This window comes from Pseudophryne corroboree, chromosome 1 (assembly GCF_028390025.1).
Source record: "Pseudophryne corroboree isolate aPseCor3 chromosome 1, aPseCor3.hap2, whole genome shotgun sequence".
NCBI classification, from domain to species: Eukaryota; Metazoa; Chordata; class Amphibia; order Anura; family Myobatrachidae; genus Pseudophryne; species Pseudophryne corroboree.
Genome location: NC_086444.1, coordinates 741,495,822 through 741,517,412, shown reverse-complemented (window position 1 = coordinate 741,517,412; position 21,591 = coordinate 741,495,822). Strand labels below are relative to the sequence as shown.

Here is a 21,591-nt window from a genome sequence, read left to right as displayed (position 1 = left end):
AATCAATTTACCAATTTTCTGCCACATCACACGGCATTTGCAACCACAAGGCGGATGACATAGGGGCAGGAAAACATAGGAAATACGGGCAGGTTATTGAGAATGCACACACACTGCTTGATATCGGGAGATTGTGGCCGAGAATTTTGGTTTGGGACGACAGATCACAAAATCGATAGCTCATGTGTGTAGGCAAGATTTTCCAGAATTATCTGCAAAATGGCAAAACGATCGTTCGTACACACTATACGATAAATCCAGCCGATATCCCAAATATTGGCAAACCAGCCCAATAATTGCACAGTGTGTACTTAGCTTTAAAGTTTAGGGCAGTTCAGGCCCCTCTTCCTCTATACCCCGTCTCCTATACATGCCAGAGAGTTTTAATTTAGCATAAGCCTGACCGGAGAGGAGAAAGGGAAAAAACAGGCATACATGCGCATATGCGAGAGGGACACAGTACTATATACTGATAAACACACCTAGGCGAGTGCGAGACACAGCAAAATATAGTGTACAGAGATACACATAGGTGAGAGTGATCCAGTAAGATATACTGTGAAACACAGAGATAAGTGTGAGACACAGAACCTACGGCATACATACTGTAGATATGCACTGGAGAGACTGCATTTTAAATTTGGGAACCTGGAGATAAACATTAAGGGATTTCAAATTGAGTATTGACCGGAGAAACTATCTGGTTTACCCACGAGGAATAGGTTTGAATAAATAAACTTGCCCCTCTGTGATGTGGAGGGACATATATCTCCTGAGTCAAGAAAGTACCTGACACACACACGGTTAAAACTCCGGCTGAGGACGGATCATAAGACAGACCGGTGGTGAAAAATCGTCTGGGAGGAGTTTCTTTGAAGGAAAGGACATAGCCCCATCCCACCAGTCTCCGGACCCAAGAATCGGATACCATTTTCTATCATTCCTAGCAGAAAAATTGCAACTGACCCTAGGAACTCCCAGGTGGGAGCCCATGCATTTTGTTTTTCAATGGGCTTGGGGCAGGCCTGGTACCTGTCAAAGATGTTCTTCCTTTGGGCTTTTCACTTAAGGAGGAGGAACTGTGACCACAAAAGGAAGGCTGGGACCTGGGACACCCCTTGTGAGTGAAAGGAATGTAAAGGAGGAACCTTCGGTTTAACAGCTGAGGACAGTATATACTCTGACTTAAAGGTGGCTGCAGAAGCAATAAACATATTCAATGCAGAACCAAAAATGGGTCTCACCATTGAAAGAAGGATATTCCAGTGCATGTTTCGATGTTTCGATGTGGTGTCACCCTGTTATGTGCAAAGCCAGACGACTCTTCTAGCCACTAATGCCTATATCAGAGCTGAAAGAATACTAGGGTCTAAAGATGACTCTCCTAGATAAGCCTATGACATTCTACACTGTTGACAACAGGTCAGAGCAAAGTGTATCTGAATTAAGACCTTTGAACAGAAAATAAGCCAATCTTTCCAAAGCCTTGGAAACACGTACTGTGGCTAAAGCAGGTCTCGCGGATGCGCCTTCAGCTGAAACAATGGCTTTGATAAAAACTTCCAGTTTTCTAACTATAGTGTCTTTCAAGGATGCCACCTGAGCTATAGGAGCATCCACAGATGGAGGAATCTACCATCTGGATCTATCAAACGAAGGAAGAGGATAAAAAGACATAAGGTATCAGGAAATTTTTAACAGCTTGTAAGGAAGGATCCAATTTTCAGTAAGAAGATTCCCCAGCTGTACCAAAGAAGGGAAGGTTACAGCTTCCTTTTTTGCACTTAAAGAGAGATGCATTATGAGGAGGAGCATCTTCAGAGTCTTTAATTAGCAGTATAGATCTAACCGCTACTATTAAAGCTTCCTCTTCCTGAACCCAGGCAATCTCCGGGACTGAATTATGCTGAAAATCATCGTCTGGTATGGAGAAAGCTTCAGAATCCCATTCATCTACTCACTGCATGTTTAGCAAGACATGGACACGGAGCATGATCCCACATCTGGTGCAGAGAAGTGGAAAGTTGACCAGGCCCTGAACAGACAGAGAGACCATGTGGCCATGGAGGCCTCACAGTATGGTGAAAAGGAATTGGGGAAGGCTCTGCGGCAGAAGCATCCTGAGGGGATTGCCTGGACACAGCCAATTGCCTGGTCAATTCTGCTACAGCTTCAGATACAGTAAGTTACAACACAAAAGAGCTGCTCCCTGCATACAATTTTGTATCTTATTTACACGCTTCCACACACACCAACACAAATAGGTGGCAGCACTAATACAACCATCAGCAGTACTGTAGTATCCCCCAGAGTTTGGACAGCTCAAATGTCAACAAAGCATACCAGTGTGTCACCCCAGAGCACAGATCTCAATCCCTATTATTATTATTATTACATTCTATTTATAGGGAGTCACAAATGTTTTGCAGCGCCGTACAAAGGACAGTATAGGGAGACAAAACTTAGCATAACAGTAAGTAAATAACAAAATTGAGTGCAGGTAACAAAGAGCACCACAATTCTCAAAACATAATACAGCTTAGATGTAAGTAGCGAGGGAGTAATCATTGTACTACTTGGGGCTGGCGGCCATAGAGAGGAGCCTTTACTAGTAGGAGAAAAAGCAGGTAAAGATGGTCGTTGAGTGAAATGTATCGAGAAGAGGGCTTAGACAACAAGAGGAAAGAGGGCCCTGCTCTAAAGAGCTAACAATCTAGTGGGGAGGGGCGACAGACAGATGACATGAGGTGCAAGCAAGCAAGAGGAAGCATGATGGCAGTATGCAAGCAAAGCAGAGATGTTCAAGGCATGGGGCAGGGGGATGGAGGAGCAGCCTAAGGACTAGGTTATTCATCGGAGGGGTACGCTTTGATAAATAGGTGGGTTTTCAGTGCCCGTTTGAAGCTTTGCAAGGTCGGGGAGAGTCTAATGGAGCGGGGGAGCGCGTTCCACTGAAGGGGTGCAGCACAGGCAAAATCTTGAACTCGTGCATAGGAAGCAGTGACCAGGGCAGAGGAGAGGCGACTGTCATTGGCCGACCGTAGTGGGCGGGAGGGAGTATGAAGGGAGAGAAGGTTGGAGCTGTAGGGAGCAGTGGAATTAGAGATGGCCTTGTATGTGAGGGTGAGGAGTTTGAAGAGGATTCTGTAGGGGAATGGGAACCAGTGTAGATTTTGTCAAAGGGGAGTAGCAGAAGTGGAGCGGCGGGAGAGGAAGATGAGCCTAGCTGCGAAGTGGAGGACAGATTGGAGGGGAGCGAGGTGGGAGCAAGTGAGGCCAGTGAGGAGAACAATGTAGTAGTCGAGTCGTGAGATGACCACTGAGTGGATGATAAGTTTAGTTGCACTCTGGGAGAGAAATGGCCTGATGCGAGCAATGTTGCATAGCTGGAATTGACAAGATTGCGCCAGAGCTTGGATGTAGGGTGCAAAGGAGAGGGAGGAGTCAAGAGTGACGCCCAGGCAGCGTAGTTGGGGAACGGGGGAGATGATTGTGTTGTCAACAGTGATAGAGATATGGAGTTGTCAGAGAGGTAGCTTGTGAGACGGCTGAGAGCGATAGGTTAAAGAGGTGAGCAAGGTGGGAGCAGGCAGTGGGGGGGAGGGAGCGGTGGAGACGGGAGGGGAGGGGGTCCAATGGGCAGGTTGAGGGGGGGTGGGGGGGGGGGGAGTTAAGATGAGGGACTGGACTTCCTTGTCTGAGGTGGGACGGAAGCAGGACAGAGTGGGATAGATGGAGGGGAGGGATGGTGGGGGGAGGGGAGGAGATGTCATTTTGGATATCCTCAATTTTGGAGATTAAGAAGGAGGCAAAGTCAGTGGCAGTGAGGAAGGAGGGGAGCGAAGGAGAGTGTTGAAAGATTCAAAGAGTCGGCGTGGACTGGAGGACTGAGAAGAGGAGATTAGTGCTTAGAAAAAGGATTGCTTGGCGAGAGAAAGAGCAGAGCTGTAGGAGGAGAGGATAAACATGAAATGGCGGAAGTCCGCTAGAGAGTGGGATCTCCTCCAGGAGCGTTCTGCGGAGTGTGAACATTTGTCGGAATCGCGTTAGTTTGGTGTGCCAGGGTTGGGGTTTGGAGCGGCGGAGGGGGACAGAGGAGAGGAGGGCCACAGAGTCGAGAGCAGCGGTAAGGGAAGAGTTATTACCTATTACACATTTTATTTACATGTAGAATAGCAGATGGCATTATAGAAAGTGACAAAAGAACAGAAATATAATATAATATACACTTCTTAAAAGAAACAAAGAACCAATGACCTCAAACAAATTCATGAATAAAAAATAATAATAATAATAATAATCTGCAAAGGAAACTCTGTATCACCAAGTCCATTTATGAAAAGTTCCTGTAACTTTTACATAGATTTGTTTAGCATATGTTAGTGTCCTATATATGCAGTAAGGGGTGTAATAAGGTTTCCTTAAACAAAACTAAAAAAAAAATTGGATTTTAATTACCTACCGGTGAATCCTTTTCTCGTAGTCCGTAGAGGACACTGGGGTTCCATTTAGTACCATGGGGTATAGACGGGTGCACTGGGAGCCATGGGCACTTTAAGAATTGATAATGTGGGCTGGCTCCTCCCTCTATGCCCCTCCTACCAGACTCAATCTAGGAAACTGTGCCCGAGGAGACGGACATACTTTGAGAGAAGGATATAAAGGATAGTGGTTAGATTTCGAACGAGCACACACAAACCAGAGGAAAGCTATGCACCCAACTTTAAACAGGAACAGCAACAGCTGAACCAACAAAACTTAACCAAGTAACCGTGCAGGAAGAACGAAGCACCAGGCGGGTGCCCAGTATCCTCTACGGACTACGAGAAAAGGATTTACCGGTAGCTAATTAAAATCCTATTTTCTCTTACATCCTAGGAGGATCCTGGGGTTCCATTTAGTACCATGGGGATGTATCAAAGCTCCCAAACCGGGTGGGAGAGTGCTGAGGGTCCTGCAGAACTGATTGATCAAAGTTAAGGTCCTCAAAGGCCAAAGTATCAAACTTGTAGAACTTATCAAACGTGTTCGAACCAGACCAAATAGCTGCTCAGCAGAGCTGTAAAGCCGAGACACCCCGGGCAGCCGCACAGGAAGAACCCACCGGCCGAGTGGAGTGGGCCTGAACAGATTTTGGAACCGGCAAACCTGCCGTGAAATAAGCATGCTGGATAGTGAGCCTGATCCAGCGTGCAATAGTCTGCTTTGAAGTAGGACACCCAATTTTATTGGGATCATAGAGAACGAAGAGCGAGTCACATTTTCTGTGACGAGCTGTCCTCTTTGCGTATACCTTCAAAGCCCTTACAACATCAAAAGTCTTTGAAGTAGCAGAAGTGTCGGTGATAACCAGAACCACAATAGGTTGGCTGATGTGAAACGTCGACACCACTTAAGGAAGAAATTGCTGACGAGTTCTGAGTTCAGCTCTGACCTCATGGAAAATTAAATAGGGACATTTGTGAGACAAAACCCCAAGCTCCGACACACGTCTTGCTGAAGCCAAGGCCAACAATGTGACGGTCATCCACGTATGATATTTTACGTCCACCTCCTGTAATGGTTCAAACAAGAGAGGTATTTCTTCCAAATATGGTGGTAATGTGTAGACGTTACCCCCTTCCTGGCTTGGATCATAGTTGGGATAACTTTGTTAGGGATACCTCTTCTGGCTAGAATCAATTGTTCAACTTCCTTTCCGTCAAACGCAGCCACAGTAAGTCCTGATAGACGAACGGGCCCTGTTGCAGAAGATCCTTGCGAAGAGGTAGAGGCCACGGATCTTCGAGGAGCATCTCCAGAAGGTCCGCGTACTAGGCCTACCAACGAGTATTGCTTGAACCTTTTCCCTTTGTATTCTTTTTAGAATTCTTGGAATCAGAGGAAGTGGAGGAAACATGTACACCATCTGATAGACCAATGCCTGTGGGTCCCTCGACCTGGAACAATACCGCTTGAGCTTCTTGTTGAGACGAGATGCCATCATGTCGATTTGTGGACATCCCCATCGACGTGTCAAGCACCTGAACAATTCTGGGTGAAGGCCCCACTCCCCCGGGATGCAGGTCGTGTCTGCTGAGGAAGTCTGCTTCCCAGTTGTCTACTCCCGAAATGAAGACCTCTGACAACGCCACAGCATTTTTTTCCAGAATGTTGAGTGGAAGGGTGACTTCCTGACTTGACCATCTACCTTGAAACTGCACCCCCTGGGTGAGTGCTCCCTAACCTCTGAGGCTTGCATCCATGGTTATCAGAATCCAGTTCTGAATTCTGAACCTCCGACCCTCGATGAGGTGAGAAGTCTGTAGCCACCACAGAAGGGAGATTCTGGCTCTTGGCGACAGACAGATCCACTGGTGCATGTAAAGATGCGATCCGGACCATTTGTCCAACAGATCGAGCTGGAAGGGTCTTGCGTGAAAACTTCAGTATTGAAGCGCCTCGTAAGACACCACCGTTTTCCCCAGAAGGCTAATGCATAGATGCACAGATATCCGGGTTGGCTTCAGGACATCCCAAACCATCGACTAGATTACCAATGTTTTTTTCCAACGGAAGGAACACCTTATGCGACTCCGTGACCAGTATCATTCCCAGGAATGGAATCCTTCGTGTTGGCTCTAGGTGAGATTTCGGAAGGTTCAGAATCCACCCGTGATCCTGAAGAAGTTTGGTTGAGAGACCAATGCTGACCAGCAACCTCTCCCTGGACGGTGCCTTTATCAGAAGATCTTCCAGGTACGGAATTATATTCACTCCCTATTTGCGGAGTAGAAATATTATCTCTGCCGACACTGTGGTGAACACCCTCTGTGTCGTGTAGTGACCAAATGGCAGGGCCTGGAACTAGTAGTGACAGTCCTGCAGTCCAAACCGAAGAAAAGACTGATGAGGTGGCCTGATCGGAATGTGAAGGTACGCATCCCTGATATCCAGAGACACTAGGAATTCCCCTTCCTCCAGACCTGAGATCACCGCTCTCAGAGACTCCATCTTGAACTTGAACACTCTTAAGAACGAGTTCAAGGACTTGAGGTTCAGAATCTGCCATACCAAACCGTCCAGTTTCGGTACCACAAACAAGTTGGAATAGTACCCCTTGTTTTGTAGATGAGGTGGAACTGGAACAATGACATGAGTCTGTACCAGTTTTTGGATGGCATGCTGCAAGTTATACTTGCCTCTTGTGAAACTGGTAAGCCTGATTTGAGGAATCTGTGAGGTGGGAGCTCTTGGAACTCCAGTCTGTAGCCCTGGGAAATAAGATCTATGACCCAGGGATCCAAACACGAACTTGACCAGATGTGACTGAAGAATTTTAGTCGGGCTCCCACCTGACAGCCTTCCTGGCATCGCGGTCCACCGTCATGGTGAAGGCTTTGAGGAAGCAGAGTCTGAGCTCTGTTCCTGAGCACCTGCATTTGCTGGTTTGCGTGGTTTACCTCTTGCGCCTCTGGAGGCAGTAGAAGCACCTCTGGATTCGCCCTTAAACTCGGCCGTCCGAAAGGACTGTAAATTTGAAGCTGAATAAGCTTTCCTGGCTGGGGGAGCTGCGGAAGGAAGATACATAGACTTACCTGCAGTAGCTTTGGAGATCCATTTATCAAGTTCATCTCCAAACAAGGCATCTCCTGTGAATGGTAGGCCTTCTACGCCTTTCCTGGAGTCCGCATCAGCAGGCCACTGGCATAGCCACAAGCCCCGGCGTGCTGACACTGCCATAGCAGTGGTGCGTGCATTAAGCAAGCCTATCTTCTTTTAGGGAGGCTGCACCAGGGACAGGCAATACAATTTTCCGTGACAGCCTAGAGACTGATGCGTCCACTATCGGTGGATTTTCCCATTTTTTCCTATCCTCCAGAGGAAAAGGAAAAGATGAGAGCAACCTTTTAGGGATTTGAAATGTCTTATCAGGATTAACCCACGGTTCTTCAAACAGGGTATTCAATTCCTTTGACACAGGAAAAGTGACTGAGGACTTCTTTTTTACATTAAAATAAGATTCCTCACACTCCTCTGACACCTGTTTTGGAATTTTCAGAACATCTCTGATAGCATCTATAAGAGCCTCTATTCCCTGTGACAGAGTAGCATCCCCCCTCCAAATCCCCCTCACCCTCCTCCATGTCTGACCCGTCAGAGCCAGACTGCAGGATATGGGTCAGAAATCGTTTTTGTGGACAAATGGGAGGGGTTTGAGACGCTGGTTTGGGGACTGAGTCTCTATTCATAAACTCATCCACAGTCTGTCTTAAGTATTGCATCTCTTTCTCATTGCAGGATAATTTCATAGAAATATTGGAGATCATTCCTTTAATGGAATTAACCCACTCCGGCTCAGCCCCGCTATTCTGGGAAGGTGCAATGCCCTGAGTACCCAGTAAGGAACCCCATGATGAAGAGGAACACTCTGCTGTACAAGAAACACACTCTTTGCCTAACAATGTAAATGTGACAGCACACACAGGAAAAGGTTAAGCACAATTAACTGACAAAGAGCCCTTCAGGGAGACACAGAGTTATTTGGAGCCAGCCCCCACTGCGCACTTATCGCTAATGCCAAGCTTAGCCGGGTCGCAGACTAAGTACACTAATAATCGCTCCCCCCCTGCTTTGACCCCCTGGTAACGTTGATGTAAATTGGAGTCACTCCGGAGGAGCTGAGCATCCCTGTCAGTTAGCGTCTGCGTCCACTGCAGAGGGAAAATGGCGCTCGTGAGTTGCTGGATCCTCTCATAGTGAAGGCCTCGCCCCTTCAATGGCACGCGGTCTTCCCGCTTTTTTATACTGGCTGAGGTAATCTGGTGCTTAAAATGGAGAGAAAACAGTTTTAAGGCTGTTTTTGCCAGTGTGGGTACTGTGTACAGTGTACTGAGACACAGCTGAGTACTGTGTCTGGAGACGCAATCCGCCCCGGTTAGAAGCCGTGCATCTCCGTACCCTCACGCCGCCATGATGGCCGGCGCTCCGCTAACCGGGACGCCAGGTTAGTACTCACCACTCTTCATTCTTCTGGCTGTGTTAGGGGTGACGGCGTGCTGCAGGAGTGTACGCTCGCCGTGGTGGGTCTTGCGAATAGTTCTCTCAGGAGCTCAGTGTGCTGTCAGTGGGGAATGAGACCACTAACCCTTCAAGAGGTTGGGCCGTCCCGTCCCCCAAAAAGTCCCACGAAGCAGGCAGGCTGGTGCCATCCAGCCCTGCCTGAAAATAACAAACATATAAAATAAATGCAGAAAACTCTTCAGGAGCTTCCTTCAGCGTGACCGGCTCCTCCGGGCACATTTTCTAAACTGAGTCTGGTAGGAGGGGCATAGAGGGAGAAGCCAGCACACACTATCAAATTCTTAAAGTGCCCATGGCTCCTAGTGGACCCATCTATACCCCATGGTAATAAATGAAACCCCAGTATCCTCTAGGATGTAAGAGAAAATGGGGCTGTTAATCCCACCACAAGTGCTGAGAATTTTAAAAAATAATAAGATTTTACTTACCGGTAAATCTATTTCTCGTAGTCCGTAGTGTATGCTGGGGACTCCGTAAGGACCATGGGGATTATACCAAAGCTCCCAAACGGGCGGGAGAGTGCATATGACTCTGCAGCACCGAATGAGCAAACACTAGGTCCTCCTCAGCCAGGGTATCAAACTTGTAGAACTTTGCAAAAGTGTTTTAACCTGACCAAGTAGCCGCTCGGCAAAGCTGTAATGCCGAGACCCCTCGGGCAGCCGCCCAAGAAGAGCCCACCTTCCTTGTGGAATGGGCTTTTACTGATTTTGGAGGCGGCAATCCAGCCGCAAAATGAGCCTGCTGAATCGTGTTACAGATCCAGCGAGCAATAGTTTGCTTTGAAGCAGGAGCACCCAGCTTGTTGGATGCATACAGGACAAACAACGACTCAGTTTTCCCGACTCCAGCCGTTCTGGCTACATAAACCTTCAAAGCCCTGACTACCTCTAGTAACTTGGCATCCTCCAAGTCGCGAGTAGCCGCAGGCACCACAATAGGTTGGTTCAAATGAAAAGATGACACCACTTTTGTCAGAAATTGCGGACTAGTCCGTAATTCTGCCCTGTCCATATGGAAAACCAGATAGGGGCTTTTATGTGACAAAGCCGCCAATTCTGACACACGCATAGCTAAAGCTAAGGCCAACAGCATGACCACCTTCCACGTGAGATATTTTAACTCCACGGTTTTAAGTGGCTCAAACCAGTGTGATTTCAGGAAACTCAACACCACGTTAAGATCCCAAGGTGCCACTGGTGGCACAAAAGGGGCTGAATATGCAGCACTCCCTTTACAAACGTCTGAACTTCAGGAAGAGAAGCCAGTTCCTTGTGAAAGAAAATGGATAGGGCTGAAATCTGGACCTCAATGGACCCCAATTTTAAGCCCAAAGTCACTCCCGACTGTAGGAAGTGAAGGAAACGGCCCAGCTGGAATTCCTCCGTAGGGGCATTCCTGACCTCACACCAAGCAACATATTTTCGCCATATACGGTGATAATGCTTAGCCGTCACGTCCTTCCTAGCCTTTATTAGCGTAGGAATAACCTCATCCGGAATGCCTTTTCCTGCTAGGATCCGGCGTTCAACCGCCATGCCGTCAAACGTAGCCGCGGTAAGTCTTGGAACAGACAGGGCCCCTGTTGCAACAGATCCTGTCTGAGAGGCAGAGGCCATGGGTCCTCTGAGCATTTCTTGCAATTCCAGATACCAAGTCCTTCTTGGCCAAACCGGAACAATGAGTATTGTTCTCACTCCTCTTTTTCTTACGATTCCCAGCACCTTGGGTATGAGAGGAAGAGGAGGAAATACATAAACCGACTGGAACACCCACGGTGTCACTAGTGCGTCCACAGCTATCGCCTGAGGGTCTCTTGACCTGGCGCAATACATTTGTAGCTTTTTGTTGAGGCGGGATGCCATCATGTCCACCTGTGGCATTTCCCAACGACTTGTAATCTGTGTGAAGACTTCTTGATGAAGTCCCCACTCTCCCGGGTGGAGGTTGAGCCTGCTGAGGAAGTCTGCTTCCCAGTTGTCAACTCCCGGAATGAACACTGCTAACAGTGCTTTTACGTGATTCTCCACCCCGCGAAGAATTCTGGTGGCTTCCGCCATCGCCACCCTGCTCCTTGTGCCGCCTTGGCGGTTTACATGAGCCACTGCGGTGATGTTGTCTGCCTGAATCAGCACCGGTTGGTAGCGAAGCAGAGGCTCTGCTTGACTTAGGGCGTTGTATATGGCCCTTAGTCCCAGGATATTGATGTGCAGACAATCCTCCTGACTTGACCACAGACCCTGGAAATTTCTTCCCTGTGTGACTGCCCCCCACCCTCGGAGGCTTGCATCCGTGGTCACCAGGACCCAGTCCTGAATGCCGAACCTGCGACCCTCGATAAGGCGGGCACTCTGCAGCCACCACAGAAGAGGCACCCTGGCCCTGGGGGATAGGGTGATCAGCCGCTGCATCTGAAGATGCGATCCGGACCACCTGTCCAACAGATCCCACTGAAAGGTCCTCGCATGGAACCTGCCGAAGGGAATGGCTTCGTATGACGCCACCATCTTTCCCAGGACTCGCGTGCATTGATGCACAGTCACCTGTTTTGGTTTTAAGAGGCCTCTGACCAGAGTCACGAGCTCCTGAGCCTTCTCCGCCGGGAGAAAAACCTTCTTCTGGTCTGTTTCCAGAATCATGCCCAAGAAGGGCAGACGCGTCGTAGGAATCAGCTGCGACTTTGGAATATTCAGAACCCAGCCGTGCTGTTGCAACACCTCCCGAGAGTGTGCTACGCTGATCAGCAACTGCTCTCTGGACCTCGCCTTTATGAGGAAATCGTCCAAGTATGGGATAATTGTAACTCCTTGCTTTCGCAGAAGCATCATCATTTCTGCCATTACCTTGATAAATATTCTCGGTGCCGTGGACAGACAACGTCTGGAATGGGTAATGACAATCCTGTGCCACAAATCTGAGGTACGCCTGATGAGGTGGATAAATGGGAACATGAAGGTATGCATCCTTTATGTCCCGAGACACCATATAATCCCCCCCTTCCAGGCTTGCGATGACCGCTCTGAGCGATTCCATCTTGAACTTGAACCTTTTCAGGTATATGTTCAGGAATTTTAAATTCAATATGGGTCTGACCGAACCGTCCGGTTTCGGGACTACAACATGGTCGAATAATAACCCCCTCCTTGTTGAAGGAGGGGAACCTTGACCACCACCTGTTGAAGATACAATTTGTGAATTGCAGTAAACACTGTTTCCCTCTCGTGGGGGGAAGCCGGCAGGGCCGGCGGTGAGGGGGCATCCTCTCAAAGTCCAGCTTGCATCCCTGAGACACAATATCTATTGCCCAGGGACCTAACAGGGAGTGAACCCACTTGTGGCTGAACTTACGCAGGCGTGCCCCCACCGGGCCTAGCTCCGCCTGTGGAGCCCCAGCGACATGCGGTGGATTTTTGTAGAGGCCGGGGAGGACTTCTGTTCCTGGGACCTAGCTGTGTTGTGCAGCTTCTTTCCACTGCCCCCACCTCTGGCAAGAAAGGACGCACCTCGGACTTTCTTGTTTCTTTGTTCTAAAGGCTGCATTTGATAATGACGCGCTTTCCTAGGCTGTGCAGGAATATAAGGCAAAACAACAAAATTACCAGCTATAGCTGTGGAGACCAGGTCCGAGAACCCTTCCCCACACAATCCTCAGCCTTCCATATGCCTCTTAAGTCGGCATCATCTGTCCATAGCACATTCTACAGGACACGTCAAGCAGAAATCGACATAGCTTTGTCTCTAGGACCCAGTATACTCATGTCTCTTTGGACATGTTTTATATATATATATATATATATATATATATATATATATATATATATATATATATCTATCTCTTAAGACAGCATCTTTACTATATATATATATATATATATATATATATATATATATATATATATATACATATATCTATATATATCGACATACTAGGGTCTCAATCTCTGCTGATAAGGTACCTGTCCACTCTGCCCCAGCGCTATAAACCCATGCCAACACAATCGCCGGTCTGAGTAGTGTACCAGAATGTGCACGCTATCTGCAGGATCCCTGAGAATAGCTGTTACGACAGGTTACCTTTTGGGCAAACGTGACACCCTAGGGGAAGATTCCCATCGTATCCTGGCCCTAGTGGGGAAAGGATACTGCCTGAGAATTCTTTGTGGGAAACTGCAGTCTCTTGTCTGGAGATTCCCGCTCTTTTTCCTCATGAGAGGAGGGAAATTTACCTCAGCTTTCTTCCCCTTAAACATGTGTACCCTTGTCAGGGACAGATGAGTCATCAGTGATATGCAAATCATCTTTTATTACAATAATCATATATTGAATACTTTTCTGCCATTTTGGCTGTAACTTTGCATTATCGTAGTCGACACTGGAGTCAATCTCCGTGTCGACATCAGTGTTTATTATTTTGGATAGTGAGCATTGAGAGACACTGAAGGTCTCTGCGACAGAGGGACAGACATGGGTAGATTTCCTGTCTGTCCTCTAATCTTTTGTGCAATAAATTCACCTCAGCACTTAATTACACATATCCAACAGGTGTCGGCGTTGTCGACGGAGACACCCTCACACACATATTTGCTCTATCTCCTCCTTAGGGGAGCCTTTTACCTCAGACATGTCGACACACACATACCGACACACCACACACACAGGGGATGCTCTATTTGAAGACAGTTCCCCCACAAGGCCCTTTGGAGAGACAGAGAGTATGCCAGCACACACCCCAGCGCTACATGACCCAGGAATCACACAGTAACGTAGTGTTAACCCAGTAGCTGCTGTATATATTGTTTTTACGTCAAATTTATGTGCCCCCCTCTCTTTTCACCCTCTTCTATCGTGCTTCTGCAGGGGAGAGCCTGGGGAGCTTCCTCTCAGCGGAGCTGTGGAGAGAAAATGGCGCTGGTGAGTGCCGAGGAAGAAGCCCCGCCCCCTCAGCGGCGGGCTTCTGTCCCGCGATTTTGTAAAATAATGGCGGGGGCTCATGCATATATACAGTGCCCAGCTGTATATATGCTCTATTTTGCCAGGAGGTACTCAATTGCTGCCCAGGGCGCCCCCCCCCCCCCCCCCCGCGCCCTGCACCCTACAGTGACCGGAGTGTGTGGGTTAGTGGCGCACAGCTGCAGTGCTGTGCGCTACCTCATATGAAGACAGGAGTCTTCTGCCGCCGATTTTGAGGTCTTCTTGCTTCACTCGCCGGCTTCTGTCTTCTGGCTCTACGAGGGGGACGGCGGCGCGGCTCCGGGAACGGACGACCAAGGTTGAGTTCCTGTGTTCGATCCCTCTGGAGCTAATGGTGTCCAGTAGCCTAAGAAGCGCAACCTATCCGCAGTTAGTAGGTTTGCTTCTCTCCCCTCAGTCCCACGTAGCAGAGAGTCTGTTGCCAGCAGATCTCTCTGAAAAATAAGATTTTACTCACCGGTAAATCTATTTCTCGTAGTTCGTAGTGGATGCTGGGAACTCCGTAAGGACCATGGGGAATAGACGGGCTCCGCAGGAGACTGGGCACTCTAAAAGAAAGATTAGGTACTATCTGGTGTGCACTGGCTCCTCCCTCTATGACCCTCCTCCAGACCTCAGTTAGGATACTGTGCCCGGAAGAGCTGACACAATAAGGAAGGATTTTGAATCCCGGGTAAGACTCATACCAGCCACACCAATCACACCGTATAACTCGTGATACTATACAGTTAACAGTATGAAATATAACTGAGCCTCTCAACAGATGGCTCAACAATAACCCTTTAGTTAGGCAATAACTATATACAAGTATTGCAGACAATCCGCACTTGGGATGGGCGCCCAGCATCCACTACGGACTACGAGAAATAGATTTACCGGTGAGTAAAATCTTATTTTCTCTGACGTCCTAGTGGATGCTGGGAACTCCGTAAGGACCATGGGGATTATACCAAAGCTCCCAAACGGGTGGGAGAGTGCGGATGACTCTGCAGCACCGAATGAGAGAACTCAAGGTCCTCCTCAGCCAGGGTATCAAATTTGTAGAATTTAGCAAACGTGTTTGCCCCTGACCAAGTTGCAGCTCGGCAAAGTTGTAAAGCCGAGACCCCTCGGGCAGCCGCCCATGAAGAGCCCACTTTCCTCGTGGAATGGGCTTTTACTGATTTAGGATGCGGCAATCCAGCCGCAGAATGCGCCAGCTGAATTGTGCTACAAATCCAGCGAGCAATATTCTGCTTAGAAGCAGGAGCACCTAGTTTGTTGGGTGCATACAGGATAAAAAGCGAGTCAGTTTTCCTGACTCCAGCCGTCCTGGAAACATAAATTTTCAAGGCCCTGACTACGTCCAGTAACTTGGAATCTTCCAAGTCCCTAGTAGCCGCAGGCACTACAATAGGTTGGTTCAAGTGAAAAGCGGATACCACCTTAGGGAGAAACTGGGGACGAGTCCTCAATTCTGCCCTATCCATATGGAAAATCAGATAAGGGCTTTTACATGACAAAGCCGCCAATTCTGACACACGCCTGGCCGAAGCCAAGGCCAATAACATGACCACTTTCCACATGAGATATTTCAGATCCACAGTTTTAAGTGGCTCAAACCAATGTGATTTCAGGAAACTCAACACCACGTTGAGATTCCAAGGTGCCACAGGAGGCACAAAAGGGGGCTGAATATGTAGCACTCCCTTTACAAATGTCTGAACTTCAGGCATTGAAGCCAGTTCTTTCTGGAAGAAAATCGACAGAGCCGAAATCTGGACCTTAATGGAACTCAATTTTAGGCCCATAGTCACTCCCGACTGTAGGAAGTGCAGAAAACAACCCAGCTGAAATTCCTCTGTAGGGGCCTTCCTGGCCTCACACCACGCAACATATGTTCGCCAAATACGGTGATAATGGTTTGCGGTTACTTCTTTCCTGGCTTTTATCAGCGTAGGAATGACTTCCTCCGGAATGCCCTTTTCCTTTAGGATCCGGAATTCAACCGCCATGCCGTCAAACGCAGCCGCGGTAAGTCTTGGAACAGACAGGGCCCCTGCTGTAGCAGATCCTGTCTGAGCGGTAGAGGCCATGGGTCCTCTGACATCATTTCTTGAAGTTCTGGGTACCAAGCTCTTCTTGGCCAATCCGGAACCACGAGTATCGTTCTTACTCCTTGCCTTCTTATTATTCTCAGTACCTTTGGTATGAGAGGCAGAGGAGGGAACACATAAACCGACTGGTACACCCACGGTGTCACTAGAGTGTCCACAGCTATCGCCTGAGGGTCCCTTGACCTGGCGCAATATCTCTTTAGCTTTTTGTTGAGGCGGGACGCCATCATGTCCACCTGTGGCCTTTCCCAACGGTTTACCAACAGTTTGAAGACTTCTGGATGAAGTCCCCACTCTCCCGGGTGTAGGTCGTGTCTGCTGAGGAAGTCTGCTTCCCAGTTGTCCACTCCCGGAATGAACACTGCTGACAGTGCTACGACGTGATTTTCCGCCCATCGGAGAATCCTTGTGGCTTCTGCCATCGCCATCCTGCTTCTTGTGCCGCCCTGTCGGTTTACATGGGCGACTGCCGTGATGTTGTCTGATTGGATCAGTACCGGCTGGTTTTGAAGCAGGGGCCTTGCCTGACTTAGGGCATTGTAAATGGCCCTCAGTTCCAGAATATTTATGTGTAGGGACGACTCCTGACTTGACCAAAGTCCTTGGAAATTTCTTCCCTGTGTGACTGCCCCCCAGCCTCGAAGGCTGGCATCCGTGGTCACCAGGACCCAGTCCTGTATGCCGAATCTGCGGCCCTCTAGAAGATGAGCACTCTGCAGCCACCACAGCAGAGACACCCTGGTCCTTGGAGACAAGGTTATCAGTCGATGCATCTGAAGATGCGATCCCGACCACTTGTCCAAGAGGTCCCACTGGAAGGTTCTTGCATGGAACCTGCCGAATGGAATTGCTTCGTATGAAGCCACCATTTTTCCCAGGACTCGTGTGCAGTTTTGGTTTTGGTTTCAGGAGGTCTCTGACTAGAGATGACAGCTCCATGGCATTCTCCTGCGGGAGAAACACTTTTTTCTGTTCTGTGCCCAGAACCATCCCCAGGAACAGTAGGCGTGTGGAAGGAACCAGCTGTGATTTTGGAATGTTTAGAATCCATCCGTGCTGATGTAGCACTTCCCGAGATAGTGCTACTCCGACCAACAACTGCTCCTTGGACCTCGCCTTTATAAGGAGATCGTCCAAGTACGGGATAATTAAAACTCCCTTTTTTCGAAGGAGTATCATCATTTCTGCCATTACCTTGGTAAACACCCTCGGTGCCGCGGACAGTCCAAACGGCAGTGTCTGGAATTGGTAATGGCAATCCTGTACCATAAATCTGAGGTACTCCTGGTGAGGATGGTAAATGGGGACATGCAGGTAAGCATCCTTGATGTCCAGGGATACCATGTAATCCCCCTCGTCCAGGCTTGCAATAACCGCCCTGAGCGATTCCATCTTGAACTTGAATTTTTTTATGTATGTGTTTAAGGATTTCAAATTGAAAATGGGTCTCACCGAACCATCCGGTTTCGGTACCACAAACAGTGTGGAATAGTAACCCCGTCCTTGTTGAAGTAGGGGCACCTTGACTATCACCTGCTGGGAATACAGCTTGTGAATTGCCTCTAGCACAGCCTCCCTGCCCGAGGGAGTTGTCGGCAAGGCAGATTTGAGGAAACGGCGGGGGGGAGACGCCTCGAATTCCAGCTTGTACCCCTGAGATACAACTTGAAGGATCCAGGGATCCACCTGTGAGCGAGCCCACTGATCGCTGAAATTTTTGAGGCGGCCCGCCACCGTACCTGGCTCCGCCTGTGGAGCCCCACCGTCATGCGGCGGACTTGGAAGAAGCGGGGGAGGACTTTTGTTCCTGGAAACCTGCTGTTTGTTGCAGCTTTTTTCCCCTACCTCTGCCTCTAGACAGAAAGGACCCGCCTTTTCCCCGCCTGTTTTTCTGGGGTCGAAAGGACTGTACCTGATAATACGGCGCTTTCTTAGGCTGTGAGGGGACATGGGGCAAAAATGCTGACTTCCCAGCTGTTGCTGTGGAAACTAGGTCTGAGAGACCATCCCCGAATAACTCCTCACCCTTATAAGGCAAAACTTCCATGTGCCTTTTCGAATCTGCATCCCCTGTCCACTGCCGAGTCCATAAGCCTCTCCTAGCAGAAATGGACAATGCACTTATTCTAAATGCCAGCCGGCAGATCTCCCTCTGTGCATCTTTCATGTATAAGACTGAGTCTTTTATATGCTCTACGGTTAGCAATATAGTGTCCCTGTCTAGGGTGTCAATATTTTCCGACAGGGAATCTGACCATGCAGCAGCAACACTGCACATCCATGCTGAAGCAATAGCTGGTCTCAGTATAATGCCTGAGTGTGTATATACAGACTTCAGGATCGCCTCCTGCTTTCTATCAGCAGGCTCCTTTAGGGCGGCCGTATCCGGAGACGGTAGTGCCACCTTTTTTGACAAACGTGTGAGCGCTTTATCCACCCTAGGGGGTGTTTCCCAACGTGACCTATCCTCTGGCGAGAAAGGGAATGCCATTAGTAACTTTTTAGAAATTACCAATTTTTTATCGGGGAAATTCCACGCTTCTTCACACACTTCATTTAATTCTTCAGATGGGGGAAAAACTATTGGTAGTTTTTTCTCCCCAAACATAATACCCTTTTTTTGAGGTACCTGGGTTTATATCAGAAATGTGTAATACCTCTTTCATTGCCTCAATCATGCAACGAATGGCCCTAGTGAACATTAAATTAGACTCTTCGTCGTCGACACTGGTATCAGTATCCGTGTCGACATCTGTGTCTGCCATCTGAGGTAGTGGGCGCTTTAGAGCCCCTGATGGCCTTTGAGTCGTCAGGGCAGGCACGAGCTGAGAAGCCGGCTGTCCCGCATTTGGCATGTCGTCAAATTTTTTATGTAAGGAGTCGACACTTGCACGTAATTCCTTCCATAAGTCCATCCACTCAGGTGTCTGCCCCGCAGGGGGTGACATCACATTTATAGGCATCTGCTCTGCCTCCACATAAGCCTCCTCATCAAACATGTCGACACAGTCGTACCGACACACCGCACACACACAGGGAATGCTCTTAACAGGAGACAGGACCCCACAAAAGCCCTTTGGGGAGACAGAGAGAGAGAGTATGCCAGCACACACCAGAGCGCTATATAATGCAGCGACTAACTGAATTATGTCCCCTTATAGCTGCTATAAGTTATACTGCGCCTAAATTTAGTGCCCCCCCTCTCTTTTTTACCCTTTCTGTAGTGCAGACTGCAGGGGAGAGCCAGGGAGCTTCCTTCCAGCGGAGCTGTGAGGGAGAAATGGCGCCAGTGTGCTGAGGGAGATAGCTCCGCCCCTTTTTTGGCGGACTTTTCTCCCGCTTTTTTATGGATTCTGGCAGGTGTAATTATCACATATATAGCCTCTGGGGCTATATATTGTGATTATTTTGCCAGCCAAGGTGTTTATATTGCTGCTCAGGGCGCCCCCCCCCCCCCCCCAGCGCCCTGCACCCATCAGTGACCGGAGTGTGAGGTGTACAGAGGAGCAATGGCGCACAGCTGCAGTGCTGTGCGCTACCTTGGTGAAGACTGAAGTCTTCTGCCGCCGATTTTCCGGACCATCTTCATGCTTCTGGCTTTGTAAGGGGGACAACGGCGCGGCTCCGGGAACGAACACCAAGGACGGGTCCTGCGGTCGATCCCTCTGGAGCTAATGGTGTCCAGTAGCCTAAGAAGCCCAAGCTAGCTGCAAGCAGGTAGGTTCGCTTCTTCTCCCCTTAGTCCCTCGTTGCAGTGAGCCTGTTGCCAGCAGGTCTCACTGTAAAATAAAAAACCTAAAATATACTTTCTTTCTAGGAGCTCAGGAGAGCCCCTAGTGTGCATCCAGCTCGGCCGGGCACAGAAATCTAACTGAGGTCTGGAGGAGGGGCATAGAAGGAGGAGCCAGTGCACACCAGATAGTACCTAATCTTTCTTTTAGAGTACCCAGTCTCCTGCGGAGCCCGTCTATTCCCCATGGTCCTTACGGAGTTCCCAGCATCCACTAGGACGTCAGAGAAATAAAAAATCCTAATAAAATACTTTCTTATTAGCAAGCTCAGGAGAGCTCACAAAAGTGCACCCAGCTCTGACCGGGCACAGATTCTAACTGAGGTCTGGAGGAGGGACATAGAGGGAGGAGCCAGTGCACACCAGTAGTCCTAATTCTTTCTTAGAGTGCCCCGTCTCCTGCGGAGCCCGTCTACTCCCCATGGTCCTTACGGAGTCCCCAGCATCCACTAGGATGTTAGAGAAAATACATTATTTTTTATTATTATTTTGAGGGGTAGACAGTCATGCCCGTCTATACTGACATTATTTGCATGCTGCTTGTTACACAATGCTAACACAGTGTCATTGAGTAACTGGAAAAATACATGTACTGTATGTAAATGTAAATAGACAATTAGCGTCTTTAGAAAATAGTTTGCATTATAAGTTTTGTGGTCCTTTAATTAACTTGAACATTTATTACCTGAGATTCATCATCTAAAGGACGAGGGTTGTTATTCTCAGACATTGACTCTTCAGACTGTGGTTTAAAAACAAGCAAATTATTAAAAAGAAAAATGTTACTACTGGACATTCTACCCAACTACATACACAATCAATACAGATATGGAGCGGTGTCCAAATAGTCGTGGTAAATAACAGCCCGGGCTATCCTATTAGCCCTGATGCCAGCGATTACCTGGGATTTTGTTTTCACCCGCCTCCGAGATATCACCCGCCGAGCCGCATAAGACGTGACGTCATCGTCAAGCGACGGCGCCGTGCAATAGACACCCATCACCATAACAACTGAAGTAGCGTGCAGTAAACTTTAAAGCTGGCTGGAACAATATGATAGCAGATAGTTAACAACTACATAGTTATCTTCAACACATTTTGCACAATGTTACACTGCATCAAAGCATGTCTGTTACAATTGTTGTCCATATCATAGCCAATACTTATATATGCTGTTTTACGATTGCCACTGGCAAGTATCACTAACTGTTTCATTTTAAAAAACATGAATATGAGACTGTTTCATTGAGACCTCTCTGGGGTGTATTACACCCAGGCGCAATATCCATTTTGTTTCTAATTGTAATAATTTCGCACCTCTATTGCCTCCTCTCATATCTCCAAGAACACAGTCTATCATTCTATATCTGATGTTTAAAATGGGCAAAATGTCGGGCAACAGGCTGTTCACGGTCTCCCGTGTCCAGGGCATTTCGGATGGCTGATCTGTGGGCTTACATCATTTCTTTGAACTTTCGCTCAGTTTTGCCTATGTAGCTCAAGTCACATGGGTAGATGATTTGATAAATAACAAAATTTGAGTTGCATGTCAGCTGATGTTTAATGGGGATTTTTTGCCCCGTATGGGGATGATTAAAGAAGTATCATACAAGGAGATACTGGCACGTTACACAAGAACATTTAATATTACCTAATTTTATTATAGAAGGC

The 21,591-nt window shown here is 48.2% G+C and overlaps 1 protein-coding gene across 3 annotated transcripts in view; it reads right to left on the bottom strand.

Annotated features, from left to right (window-relative positions):
- Nucleotides 1-21,591, bottom strand: part of ARHGEF18 (Rho/Rac guanine nucleotide exchange factor 18) — a 326,699-nt gene that overhangs the window by 51,117 nt on the left and 253,991 nt on the right. For all 3 annotated transcript variants that reach the window (XM_063916323.1, XM_063916329.1, XM_063916333.1), the window contains one exon: nt 20,606-20,662. In XM_063916323.1, coding sequence (XP_063772393.1) covers nt 20,606-20,662 — 57 coding nt within the window. The remainder of the gene's footprint in view (nt 1-20,605; nt 20,663-21,591) is intronic.